At 40.5% G+C, this 13546-nt stretch overlaps 1 protein-coding gene across 4 annotated transcripts in view; it reads right to left on the bottom strand.

The window, feature by feature from the left end:
• Positions 1–12843, bottom strand: part of VWDE (von Willebrand factor D and EGF domains) — a 42444-nt gene extending 29601 nt beyond the window's left edge. Inside the window, exons 1-5 of one of the 4 annotated variants that reach the window (XR_011322738.1) lie at positions 12288–12843; positions 7134–7318; positions 4063–4294; positions 1967–2032; positions 1006–1265 (exon numbers count right to left, since the gene is read on the bottom strand). Coding sequence is in view for 3 of the 4 variants with exons in the window: in XM_069774300.1 (XP_069630401.1) it covers positions 1006–1265; positions 1967–2032; positions 4063–4294; positions 7134–7318; positions 12288–12375 (831 nt within the window). In the remaining variant the exon portion in view is untranslated. The remainder of the gene's footprint in view (positions 1–1005; positions 1266–1966; positions 2033–4062; positions 4295–7133; positions 7319–12287) is intronic. The other 3 variants (XM_069774315.1, XM_069774300.1, XM_069774307.1) reach the window with 3 other exon arrangements.
• Between the last annotated feature and the right edge of the window lie 703 nt (positions 12844–13546).

The raw sequence follows: 13546 nt of genomic DNA, 5'->3' as shown, positions 1-13546 counted from the left end.
CCTAGTGTTATGGGCCTGGACAATCTTTTTCAAGCTGAAGAACTTACTGTGATTTCCCTCCGCTGAACCAGTTCCATGCTACTAGACACCGTGGTTTTGAATTTTTTCTTTTATTTTGCTGTATCCCTTTTTAGATGTGTTGACCACACATGCAATATTTCAGATCCTGAGAAAACCCAGGATTCATAGCAGCAGCAGGTAGTTTGAGACTGTGCCTTTCCTTTTGACTGTCACTGAGCTAACACTGTCAGGCAACTAATCACAAAGTCCCCACAGGATTTTTGAGGATTAGCAATTGTATTGTTGTCCAAGCAGCCTGGCTTTGGCTTGAACACACATGCACACACACACCAACCATGTGCTTTTTGGGTTTTTATTTTGGCCAGGAAAAATTAACCTGTATTTTGGTATACACAGGTAGAAAGCTTATTGACTTTCCAATGCTTAAGCTTGTCAAAGTTACCATGAGAGCCTAGGTCTTGATTCTGCTACCATGGAAGGTAATGCAGGTACTCCCACTGCTTTTGATGGCAGAGATTAAACCATTTAAATCAATCCTAGAGACAAAACCATCAAGCAGCAACTCATTACTGATTCAGAGAAAAGGTATCTGTCTAATGAATCAACAACACAGCTTCTCACAACCTGTGGCTCTTACAGCCTCCCACTTAGATGCAGTTGCACCCAAAAATCCTCTTCATTTACACTATCAAACAGAATCACAGTAGAGGGTGAAGAAGATGCAACTTGAATAAACGTTTATCTCCTGGAGGCACACTATACTGTACTGAGACAGTCTCAAAACCTTAACGACAGTGAATTAGTGATATATTCTGCGGTATTTCCACATTCATATGGGCACTGTTAGTGTAAACAACAACGAGAGGCAGTATGCTTCTGCCAAGGAAAATTATACAGCAGCATGCTGGAACTCTGTTTCTAACAACTGTTTATGTCTACTGAGCCATATTTACAAAGATACAAAGAGATTATGTTTTAACATACTCTGTCTCCAAGTCTGACGTTTATCCCATCTAGTTCTAGAAGTGAAAACGTATGAACTGCAGTTTCATGTTTCAGTTCTTCTTTGATACCTTCAGGAGAAAGTCTTGACCAAGTGACAATGAATCTGACTGAGCTGTTTCCAAAAGGAACACCAAAGGTACACCTTAGGTAAATGCTGCCTTCGATCAGCTCCGCTACAACTTCAGGAATGGCTGGTAGTGGTGGTGACACAGATGGAGATGATGAAGGAGCCAGGTTACCTAGTCAAACAGAAGTGTGGTTTGTGCAAAAACAGTATCGGATGAAATGACATTTACATGTATTTTGCCAATTAATACACTAATACTATTTTTTTCATATGTGGAAACATTACATTATTACTTAAAGAATCAGAGAAAATGTGTATGTTCCTTTTATGAATTGTTAAAAGGACAAAAAATTCTTTATCAGCCTTTGGTTATATTCTAGCCTATAGGAAGGTGCTGAAGAGGGGAAAAAAACAACCAACAAAACCAAGGGAATAAAATACAATTAATTATTTTACCACACAGGAGAGAGCAACATACAAGGGAATTTGCCTGACAGAAGAATATTTGCTCTACTTACGAAGAAAGGCGGGGGAGGGGGGGAAGAAAAAAAAGAAAAAAAAGGAACAGAATAAGCAACAGTATGATTTGTAGATTCATCTTATATTTGACTTCCAAAGAATCAAAGTATCTATAAATCAGTATTATTAAAATTACTTCTTAATATTTTGGTACTTATTCTGAACATTATACTGAGAAAGTACTTTTGTAACCCAAGGTCTGAAATCACCTCCAAATTGCTCATTTTGCAACAGACTGAGCAATACTATTGATAACACGAACATGTTTTTGTTCAAGACAGAATATGACTAAATGTTGACATTATTGGGTCATAGATGCAGAGAAGAACTTGAAAATCAAAACAAAATACTCACTGCTACAGACGCCTTGAACTTCCGTTCCCTCAGGATCACAGGTCTGTGGCTTTGCATCTGAAAGAACTACAGGTTGTTCTTAAATTGTATATTCACATACATACAGAGTATGCACACCAATGCTTTTAAATTAATGCCCTATGTTAAAAACACACCAAATATCACAAGACACTAATGGAAGTGTAAATTAGCAGAACAGAAGCAGTCTTGTAATCCAATCCATATACAATTATGGTACCAGTCAGTACAAAGCCTTGTGTTGGAAATCACAAGTAGATTGGCTATACCTAGGAGGAACGATACAGAACATAGTACCACCTCTGTATCTTTTACTGCAGATGTACCCAGCCAATACTTATAGGGGTTCTTAGTGAATAAAAAGGAATTAAACTATTCTCTTGAATATTTATTTTGTCTCCCCAAATCTACATCTGAATGCTTATTCAATAACTGCAACCCTGGACAGCCAAATTCAGTGCAGACCTGCTTTGAAAAAAAATCATCTTTCCTACAGGGGCCTAAGAAAAAGTGCTTGTGCACTGTTATTGTTTGGTACTTTGAATATCATTCTAAAAAAAAAAGTGAAACTTTGATTAAACATGAAAATACCAGTGCATTTGTAACAGGAGTAGAAAGAGGTTAGTCACTCCACTCTAAGTCAAAAGGGCAGCAGCAACACTGAAAACCCCATTCAGCAAAAAGAATGAAGAGCAGATTTTGATGTTCCACATTTCAGTGATACATTTGACTTCCTCAGCATGTAGAAAAGAGACTATTTGAAAATTTGCATCAAGTGTTTACAGCTATCAAGTGTTAAAGAGAAAACACAGTACACATGGTAACCTAGATACAAAAAGCAGCACAAGAGTACAACACACTTGGAATGAAAACATCATCTTAAAAGAGGGCTTTTAAACTCAAAATGTGTTTCAGATTTACAGTATTCAGCGGAGCCAAACCAGAGTTATGTTTCTTGCCTACTTTGTTTTGAGGCAGTAAAAATTTGCTAGCTGGCTGCCTGTGGTTTTTATATCCTCTTTCCTCTTCATAAGCCATCATCCAAAGTAAATGCAAAGTTCTGTAGTGCAGGAGTTCTTCACTGCTTCAGTCACTTGCATGCTGAAATGCCCCATTTTTTGTATTTTTCTTCTGTCAATAAACCCTTGGATAATGTCTTAACAATTGGACCTAAAGGTATAGTGATAGGCCAATAAAGCACCAGAAAACCCACTGATAGTCTGCTATTAAACTTTTGAAGGCTGTCAGTACTAGAGGATATTGTTTAGAGCAATACAGTACATGATGCATAAAAATACTGCTAGTATTTTCACAACAGTGTGTTACACAAGCTAATAAGAATTTCCGACTACACTAATTTGTCACTATTTCACAGTATTTATAACTGTAAGGATTTAACCTTGCTTTCCTTAAGTTATCTAAAACATCTGGCATGAATAACTAAATACTGAAGTTTTGAGCTGTGAACACCAATGCACTTTTGCAGCACAAGGGTCCAAGACAACACAGGGCATTGCAAAAGGACTCCACTTCAGCTCTTTCTCATAGTACTAATAAAGTACTTACCAGTAGAGCATTTCTGTGTTGAATTTTCTTCTAGCAACAACGTGTATACTCTCCAGAAAGATGATAAAAGATTTACAGTAAGAAAAATACACCTGATGATGCTAAACAATATTTGATAAAAATACAGTTTGGTCAAGTTCTTAAACAAAATTTACTCTGATACATAACTTTACGTATATTCAGTAACAGGTATTTGCAGAGTATGAGTGCCATTGCAGATACTCTGAGTTTTGACTTTTAGATGTGTCTTATATTATATGGAAGATTTCAATTCTTAAGTTTCTGGGCTTTGAACAACACTGGAGTGCTAAATGTAACTTAAAAAGGGGTAGTGCGAACCCACCTTACCATACCAAATCATTTTTCTATAGTATCAATATTAAAAGTAAGGATTGCAAGAAATTTTAGCATGTATAAGTATTTCCAGACATTTCCTCTCAGCCCAATATCAGAGAAACACACTTACTCATAAACACACACACTTAGCTGAGTTAGAGCATCCATTTTCTCACCTTCTGCACAATACCCCATGCATCCTTGGGTGGGCTGCAGTAAGTAAACAAAGAAATTTCCACAGTTCCTCACACTGACAGGGATTCGGAAAAGACAGCAGTCTTTTGAAGTGCTGAAGAAAAACTGCCACGTAGCACAAGCCGTTAACTGTTTGATCTCACCGGGTCCAGGCATGGATTCTGACTCCCTCAGAGACAACCAGACAGGGGCTTGAGTACCACAGTGATTCATCTTCAGCACCAGAGAAAAACATCAGAAAATGGTTAATGCTATATCAAACTGTTGCTGTGCTTTAATGAGAGGTACATATGTATTCAATTAATTTCCTGCATGAGCTTTTAGCAAACTTTAGACAGTATAATTGAGGGCTTGCTTATTTTCCTCCTCAAGGTTGAATACAAATACACACAAAAGAGACTCAAGTCCTTGAGTCTGATGAATTTGTGTTTCTAAAGACAGGCTATAATTTAAAGCCTGAAGAACTTAACTGGGAGCTACACCTGAGTGTTTTGCCCGAAAAAGCTAACAGTTGTGTTATGGCTTAGTGATATACATCCATTAACCGTCAGTAACTGACTGCGTGAATGCTATCGGAGCACAGCAAATACAGGGCAGAACATACTTACACTGAGTATCAACTAAAGGTGCTAAAGCTGACACATTTTATCTGCCCTTTGCTCAGCTAACCTCCTGGACTTCTAGGAGATGTGGCCAGCTGATGCAAGGTTACTGACTTGCAGCCCTAGCCAAAAATGCAAGACACCCGATAAGCCCTGTCTGTCTTTCAATTCCCCACCTTTAGAAATACATATGCTTGTAGAACCACCCGTAACAAGCACAGTGAGTTTGTAGGAACCCTAAACCCTTTGGTGTTTACAAAGCAGTGGGCGTCACAAGGTCTGTGGTTCAGATGCTGGTTCAAGAGATGATTTAAGAGGGCTCTTGTTCCCTCCCTTGCAAGCAAAAGCCTTGTTCAGTGCTTTTCCTCATGGATTGAGAAGTGCGCTGTGGAACAGTCTCCTTCACCCCTCACCACTGTGGCTATGTGAGGTCTTCAGGCCAAGGAAGCTGCCACGCAGGTCACAGCTTAACAGTAGCACCAATCATGGTAACCAAAGCCTAAGTCTGATTTAGCATACAACAGAGTTTACCAGGGGAATACAGAAAAATGAATCCTGAGAAAAGGAGACAAAGAAGGAATCTGGTTCTTGGGTTACCAGAATGAGTTAAAGATCACCTCCTGTCTTTCATGTGCTGCAGAAGGCAAACTGAGGAGAAACACCTAGAAGGACACGGTGTGTTAAAGTCAGAATTTGGAAAATATTTACATGAAAACTATAATCTGAAATTGTGAGATTTTGAGAACCTGTCCTCCTTCATACATTGTATCAAGTATTCCTTTCTTTGACCTGATAGTGAAACAAGGTCTCAGATCATCTTGTCTTTAGACCTCTTGGTCTAAAGACTGCTGCAGACTCATTAAGCAATTACTCATCTCAAAAGTACACTTTTCTTTCTTAATCTAGAATATCTGAGCCCAACATCAATCCATCAGACAGACAGAATTAATGGGATGGATTGTTTAACAGAGCCTGAATCTTTGACAAGGATTAAATATAGCTATAATAAAAGTTCTCCTAAAGGGAAAGAAAGAAGGAAGCTTCCCAAACAAGACATCCATTTCAGTTTGGTTTTAATGTTTTGAGATTTCAAAATAAATGTCTTGTTTTTGTCAACAGATGCAAAGAAGCAGATGTCAATGCATAAATTTCATTTGCTGAATAGGTTTTGAATCAATCTCTTTCCAACTGTAATCAGCTGGACTCCTCTGTATTAGGATGGTAGCCTACTTTTACCAAATACTTACTAAGCACTGAGAACTTCGGTTAGATTTCTAAAACTTTCCTAGATGATCTGAGCAGGTATCTTGCTAGCCTAACCTCTGTTCTGAAAAACACATTGTTTTTTCCCCTGGTTTATCATGCTGGTTCTTTGCATAGAAAGTATCCATTTTGCAAAAATACTACTAGTTAATTAATTTGTTTGTATTAAATCTAACTGAAAGGAAGTTCTTCAGGAATCATACTTTTTGCTAGTTTTTTGCAGTATGAAAGCCTGGATAACAGTAGCCTCTGCAACACAGCTTTCTGAGTCCTTGAGTCACCTGCACATTAAAGGTACTTCAGTGGCTTTATACTGCTGTAAAAAATTAATAAAAACTAAACTTAAATAAATAAAATAAGAGGGCCTGCTATAAACTCAATTTAATTTTATTAGTATGTTTTAACTGTTCTGTATTCCTTTAAAAGTGTTTCATTGTTGGGCTTTTCTTTTTTTTTTTTTTTAAGAGACTGTGACCAGGCAATTTCAATTCATTAGAAAAATCACGGGTAAAATATTCTAATGACATTTCTATTTTTTTTAAACAAGGAAATGTGTTAAAGTGGGAAACTAAAAAGATATACCGCCTTAGAATATAACAATTACAGAGATGTTGTTACGTTCCAAAATAAAGCATTACAAGTCTGAAGTATTAAATATTCCACGTAATTCTTGAGTCTTACGGGACTTGCAGATGACAAGGCAACTAATCTTCAGTTAGCTCTGTTAGTTCAAGTCATTTTAGGAGTAATCTCTTCTCTCTAATATGCTCACTTTAAAAGCTCCACAATTACTGGATTCATGTGGCTCCAAGTCTTTATACGGCTTTCACATGGCCTTCCTAACAGACTGACCAACACACAGTTGCAGCTTTACAACATGATATCCCTGCTACGCTGCCACTGAGAAAATCTTCTTTAGCAGTGACTACAAATGACAGTTTTTGAGTGCTCGAAAAGGGATGTAATTTATCATCCTCTGCTATTGCCCATTCACTGTAAAATTTTCAACACTTAAGACCTAACTGTCCAGTTAACACATTTTAATATACTCAAGTATTTAGTAGAATAGGTACTCTGTACTCCTCCACATCAGTCTCCGTAACCGTATTCTTTTTTTACACCTCCTACCGAAAAAATTCTTAAGAAAAAATATGTATTTCTCATAATCAAATGAGTTGTAACAATACCTCCACGCACTCGGTCGGCATCTCAGCAGGCTTGTCAAAAATCATAAAGCGATACCATCCTGGTGTTAGGGAATGGTCACATATTAAATCCTGAATAGCTGACTGCTGGAGGTGGGATGAATCAAAATCAATGCTTCGGTAAGGGCTCTGCAGGATCTGATGTCCACCAGGAGAGCATTCAAGAACTGTGGAGCAAGAGTATTTCAAGTATCAAGATGGAATGCCTAATAAGTATGTTAGAAAAGATGGTAAGTATTTTTAACAGGAAAATATGGATATATCACAATATGATGTGAAGCTACTTTTATTGAAAAATACATTGAAGTCTTAGTAACAACAACAAATAGGTATGTTAGCACTCTAAAATTTAATAGAATTCATCATGTGGTAACCTTCCCTTCTTTAAGTGGACAATAAATGTAAATTAATAACCACATTAGGCATTTACCCTAGATGTAAAAACAGTGGAAAGGACTATGTTTATACTTTCTCTCTGGATTTTGACTTTTTAGTTCCACTGATGTTTATGAAACCTAACAACCTGAATAAAAATGGGGTGTCAGATATACAAGAGGATCAAAGTCTCACCTCAAGAGGAGTAAGGATTATGTCTTTTGTAAATAGGCTACCACTTTACAGGGTTCCTATGCATGAAATGAAGAGTTCCTTCAAATGGATGAGAGGTAGTTGCATACAGTTTGCATGTATACACACTGATCATAGCAAGTGTGTATGGAAATGGGTAGATACTTAGAAATACATTTTAAGACAATTTGCATGACTGACATGCTAAATTTTAATAAAGACAACTGCCAAACATATTTTGGGACATCTAAGTGACCTTGTGGCCTCAAAAAAAAATCTCAAAATTGCTGATAGGTAAAATGAAGGATCAGAATCTGAAGAAGGCTTTACAACAGTCTTTTTTAAAATCCAGACTCATTCAGAAATCAAGCAGAATGTCAGAATTTCTGAGTCTGATCTGGCAGCTGAGTTGAATCCTGTCAAAGACAGTGATGGTAAAAGTTCTTGCTAATGGCATATTTGCATGCAAGGTACTGAATGGCCATTCTTGCTCAAGAATGTGCTTGGGAAGTGAAAGTATGGGAAAAAAAATCAGATAATGTTTATAAATAAATAAGATTTAAAATATATCTATCTATTTATCTTGCTTTTAAAAATGGATACTGACTGATGCTGACTGTGAATGCAATTTCAGATTATATTGCATGACACAGTTAATTCTTGCCTCCACTATGCTACTAATGAATTAAAAAAATGCAGCCATCTGCAAAGCTCTATGATCTTACATTTTGAATATTAATACTCCAATTTTCAGTTTTCACTCCCAGGTTTTTCTGTATTTGTCCCATATTTTGCATGGTGTAATTGTGTCACTGATTACAAACATATTTTGGTTCAAATCATGCAATAATACACTATCTTTCACATTTTTCATGCCAGTGTCCAGATAACGACAATTATAAAACAGTTTCAAAATCAGGTAATTCCCCTCTTTTAAATGGAGAAGATGCCCCAGTGAAAGAACAGACTTCATGTCTTTCAAGCACAGCATGAGAATCCTATAGTCTTTCAAAACCTGAAGATTTAATCTGATATGGCTTTAGGCTACCCAGGCAGGTAACAATAGCTTTATCTTCTATCCTCTAAGGGCAGATGGAAGTCAATGTGATTGACTGTGCCACCACTGTGCTTCTGAGCTGCTTGTAGTAGCCTGTAGGCTATTCGTGTCCATACAAGCTGACCTTATTGAGAATTTATCCTTCATTGGAATCTGAAGAAAAGCCCTTGAAAAATCACAGGTCAGTCATGTGTATTATTGAAATGTTTTCCAAGCAAGCTACAGCACAAGCAGTTTATGAACCATGGTGTAAGTTTCTTCCTGTCTTCTATTTTTTATTGGAATTCTCCCTTTCATAAAGCACCCTCATTAGTTTTCTTTCCTGTAACTGAATCACTCCTGAAACAATTAGTATCTGTTACCTTTTCCATTAATAAATCAAGCTAGACATGAGACAAGTCTTTATTTTCTTTTCCTCCACAGTTTAATTAGATCATTGTTTGATAGATCTTTAAAACAGCTGATTGTACTCACTTGTAAATTCCACTAAAGATCAAATTATACGTTTCTTCTTATTATGCACATCACTTTAAAATGTCACCCAGCTCTTTGTGCATTCTTCCTTTCTTTTTAGAAGTATGCTAATATTTCCATAGTTATTGCTTGGAAATCTCATATTGTGTGTAACACTGCTTGATTTTTTTTTTCTTTCTTTTCTTTTCCTTACCCATTCTGCAAAACAACTGAAAATAACTGCCATCATCAATAATACAAATTAAAATATTTTATTACACATCTGAGTGTAACTGATGTGCTGTCTAACTCTAGGAACAGCAGAAACAAAACTATCATATGTATGGACACATACACAAGAAATGAATGTTGTGTTCTCTGTTAAAAAGTTATTCCTGCAGACCAGATCTGCTCAAATCACAGGCATTTAAGAGGGGAGTTGGCCAAATTTTCCACTGAAATAATGATTTCCTTATTCAGGATGTATTAAAAAGTAATTTTGATATAAGCATTCTTTCAAAATTCATTCTCAGAATGATGAATACCGATTTTGCTGTAATGCTCCAGAAAAGCTTTGCCTGTGTCTAACATCCAGCAATTTTCAGCCCAATGAGTCAAGGCTGGCAAAAAAATAAGGAACTGAAAACAGGGCCTGGTAACTTGAAAGTGCTACCTACAGGCCACGATTACCTATCAGCTCTGCCTAGTATGGGAGGAACATTAAAGCATGGGAAGCTGTATGTGCTACTGTTGACTTCATCCACGATCTCTAACGCAAAATGGAAAACTCATGTTAGTTTTAACAGAATTTATCATTTAAGCATGATTATTCTTGATGGAAATCTTTCCATATATATGGGAATATTCTTTTTAATTATTTCTTTTTGGACCTTTAAGTGTATTAGTGATTTAATAACTTTAAATACTTGCTTTAGAATAATGAAAGTCTAATTATAAAATACATAAACGAATACTTGAGAATTAAGACCGTGAAGTTCAGCCTCCTTTGTGGATTGTGCACCATTGGTTTAACCTAACCTAGCGGAGACACATGCGACAGGCTGTGAGGGGAGACTGATTTCTCGAAAGTCAAACTCTCACATTTTGTTTGGAGGTCCAGATACTACATACTGTCTGCTGAAAAAGCAATCCATCACGGGAAAATATCCAGCTGTTTCCCTAGAACTTGAGTTTACTTCTCTTACTCTGTGCTTGTTTCCACAAACACCCTATACATTGTATATGGCTCTCTACTGTTCTTTAACTGAGGTCTCTGCATGCCAGGAAGAATTTGATTCCATATTTGCTTTTTCCTGACTGTCTTCAGAGTTAATACAGTAAGGTTTTCCTGGATCCACCCCAGAGCTACTTGGTCCTGCCAGATACTGAGAAATGTGACCCTAAGCGGGAAAAGAATTCAACTTTTGCAACATCTTTAACACAAGGATAGCACTGTGCCGGTGGATGAGCCTTTTGGAAAAGATATAGACAAATCTCTGCCAACACATTGGAGTTTGTACCATGACTGGGTCAGGTAATAGGTACTCTGAACACCACACTTTAACCAAAAGTCAAACTGGTTCTTGAAATCAACACAGGAGCTCATTTTCCACAACGAGATATTTAAGTGGCTCCTGACGACTGCCTCTGAGGCACTCTGGTGGAAAAGGAGTTCCACAAAGGAAGGGCTTTTCAATTCCCCGTTCACATCTCTGTTCCAATCCATGTGCAGATAGGGACCGACGATTTTCCATGTTTCCAGCATACAGACCAGTCAGGGACTGAGGACTGCTGGGCGCAAACCAGAGCAGAGACAGGAAAAGGAGCCACTTGCAGAATACAGGCAGGCAAGGGCAGAGTGGCAGGACTGGCAACTCAGTTCCTCAGGTACCAACAGCTTATCAGTTTATATCTCCTGCTGTGCAAAGGCCAGGGTCTGGCAAATGACTACAGATAAACAAACAGTGCCATTAGTCAGTGCCCACTCTGATCCTCAATGTGATTTTTCTTGCATCTACTGTCTGCAAAGGATGCAGCATATCAACATCCCAAGGCAGAAATTAGAACTAGGACTGCATTTAACAAAAGTGCTCAGATGTATTTGTGGGTTTAAACTCTTCCAAAATGCTAAAATAGAAAGAAGTTCACTTTTTGGAAGAAGTTATCCTAAACTAATTATTTAGGGTAACACTTTTAAAGCAAAACATAAAAATGACTGTAACTACCTAAAAGATGCCATTTGTTTGGATGAGACATATAAAAGCACATGATCACAAACGCTGTAGCAATGACAGTATTGCAATGCAATGCAACAGCAATATGAACACTCCTGTACACAGAACAATGAAGAAAATAGACTCAACACGCACACATTAATACATCTTGATAAATAACCTTATTCAAAAGGGTGTTAAAACACTTTCCGATCACTCCTGTCCACACCCCAAGGGGTGCTTTGTAAACGTTGTAAATAGTTGCATAACCTTTAAAAAAATGTAAATTATATGCTTATCGAGCATTTCCTAGTAGTTCTCAATGTAATATGCAATTGTATCTACTCTTTACGCTGACTTTCTCTCAGAAACTTGAAACAATACAGATACGGGTTTTGCACAAAGCATTTCTGAGCGGTCCCAGGGCAGAGCGTGCCAACGCACCGCACGTGCTCCAGCGCCCAGGGAGAAGAGAGCAAGGCAGAGAGAGCGGGCCCTCCATTTTCACTGGGTAGGTTTTCCCTGCAGGTGCGCGGTGACAACGGCAACTCCTGTTTTGTCAGTTCATAAAGTTAAGCCCCTTCCAGCGACACTAGTCAGATGTCGCTGTCCGGCTGGAAAACAAGCGATGTGCGGGCACGGGGGAAGGGCCTGACGCGAGCCGCTCCCTGGGACGGGAGAAGGAGAACGCTCCCCGCCGAAGGGCCGGGGGCAAGCGCTGCCCTCTCTGCGCTAGGCCGCCCGCAGCAGCCGCCCGCCCCGGCACCCTCCCGTTCACCTGCTGGCGGCGATGCCCCCGCCTGCAGCCGCTCGCCCGTTCTCGGTGCCCGGCCCGGCCCCGCTTACCTCGCCGGCGGGGCCTCGCCGCCGCCAGGCACCCCAGCACGGCGGCGCAGAGCCAGAGGCGGCGGGCTGGGGGGGCGGCCCCCGGCATGGCCCCGCCGCGCCGACCGCCCGGCCGCCCGGCTGGGCTGGGCTGGGCTGGGCTGGGCTGGGCTCGGCTCGGCTCGGCTCCCCTCCGCCGCCCCGCTCGCCCCTCCGCCGCGCTCCCGGGCCGGGCGGCGCCTCCGCGCTCTTCTGGCGGCTCCGTGCGACCACCCCGCGCCTTAGTGCAGCCCCTCCCTCGGGGGGTCCGCGGCGGGGCCCGGCCCTCTGCCCGCCTCCCTGCCGGCTTCGGCTCGGCCCCGCCGGGGGTCGCGGTGGGGGTGTCGGCTCCCGGCGCTTGGGCGGCGGCGGGCGGCTGCGGCCGGCGCCCAGGCAGGGCGCGGAGGGCGGCGGGCCCTGGGCGGCAGCGGTTCCTGTGTGCGCCTGGGCATCCTCTGGGCGGGTGCTCCGTGGGGGAGATTTTCAGCAAGAAAACAGCTGAAACACGCAGTGATTCTTATCGGGGGCTTTGTGAGGATCCTTTTCTGGATCCCGGAGAGACCCAAAGCTGGCCGACGTCACGAAGGAGCAACGTCCTACTGTCCCCTGACCCCTAGTCGCATTTATTTTCTAATGTGCAGTAAAATGCTGAAAAAGAGCCAGTTTCAAATGGTTTGCTGTGAATCCTTTGGCCGTTTCCTTAGATCACCCGAGAGTGTTTTATACTTCTGCTTTAGCAGTGATTGCAACCTGCTGTGTTTGATACCATTAATGCAGAATGAGTTTAGCAAATATTTAACAGTTTCAAGCACCCAAGTTTCAAGGCTTGCTGGGACGTGCTCCTCTTCAGAAATGGCTGGCAGAGGACAAATCTCAGCATTTAAGATCTGGTAATGCTGGTATTTTTCTTTGTAGGCCTGAGGTTGTGCAGGCACTGGACTACTTGGCACACACCGGGGTGTACAGCAGTCCACAGAAATGTTTCACATTCTCTGTAGGATATGTAGACCTAAATCAAACAAAGAAATGTTGCTGACACTAAAACACAGCTTACTGCCATCCACTGAACATCTGCAAGCGTAAAACGTTCAGTGAGGACTGCTTCCAGGAGGTACTGACCTGGGTGGCTCTTTGCAGAGCAGGTTTCCCCGCAGAAGGACGTTATCAGGGCTTGGAGTCGAGGCAGAGACACAGCAGCGCTGTGTGGGTAACCGCAGTCCTCTTTTGCTCACACACCCTGA

Source organism: Haliaeetus albicilla, chromosome 2, assembly GCF_947461875.1.
Source record: "Haliaeetus albicilla chromosome 2, bHalAlb1.1, whole genome shotgun sequence".
Taxonomy (NCBI): Eukaryota; Metazoa; Chordata; class Aves; order Accipitriformes; family Accipitridae; genus Haliaeetus; species Haliaeetus albicilla.
The sequence above is the reverse complement of the archived record's forward strand: the minus strand, read 5'-3'. Positions and strand labels throughout refer to the sequence as shown.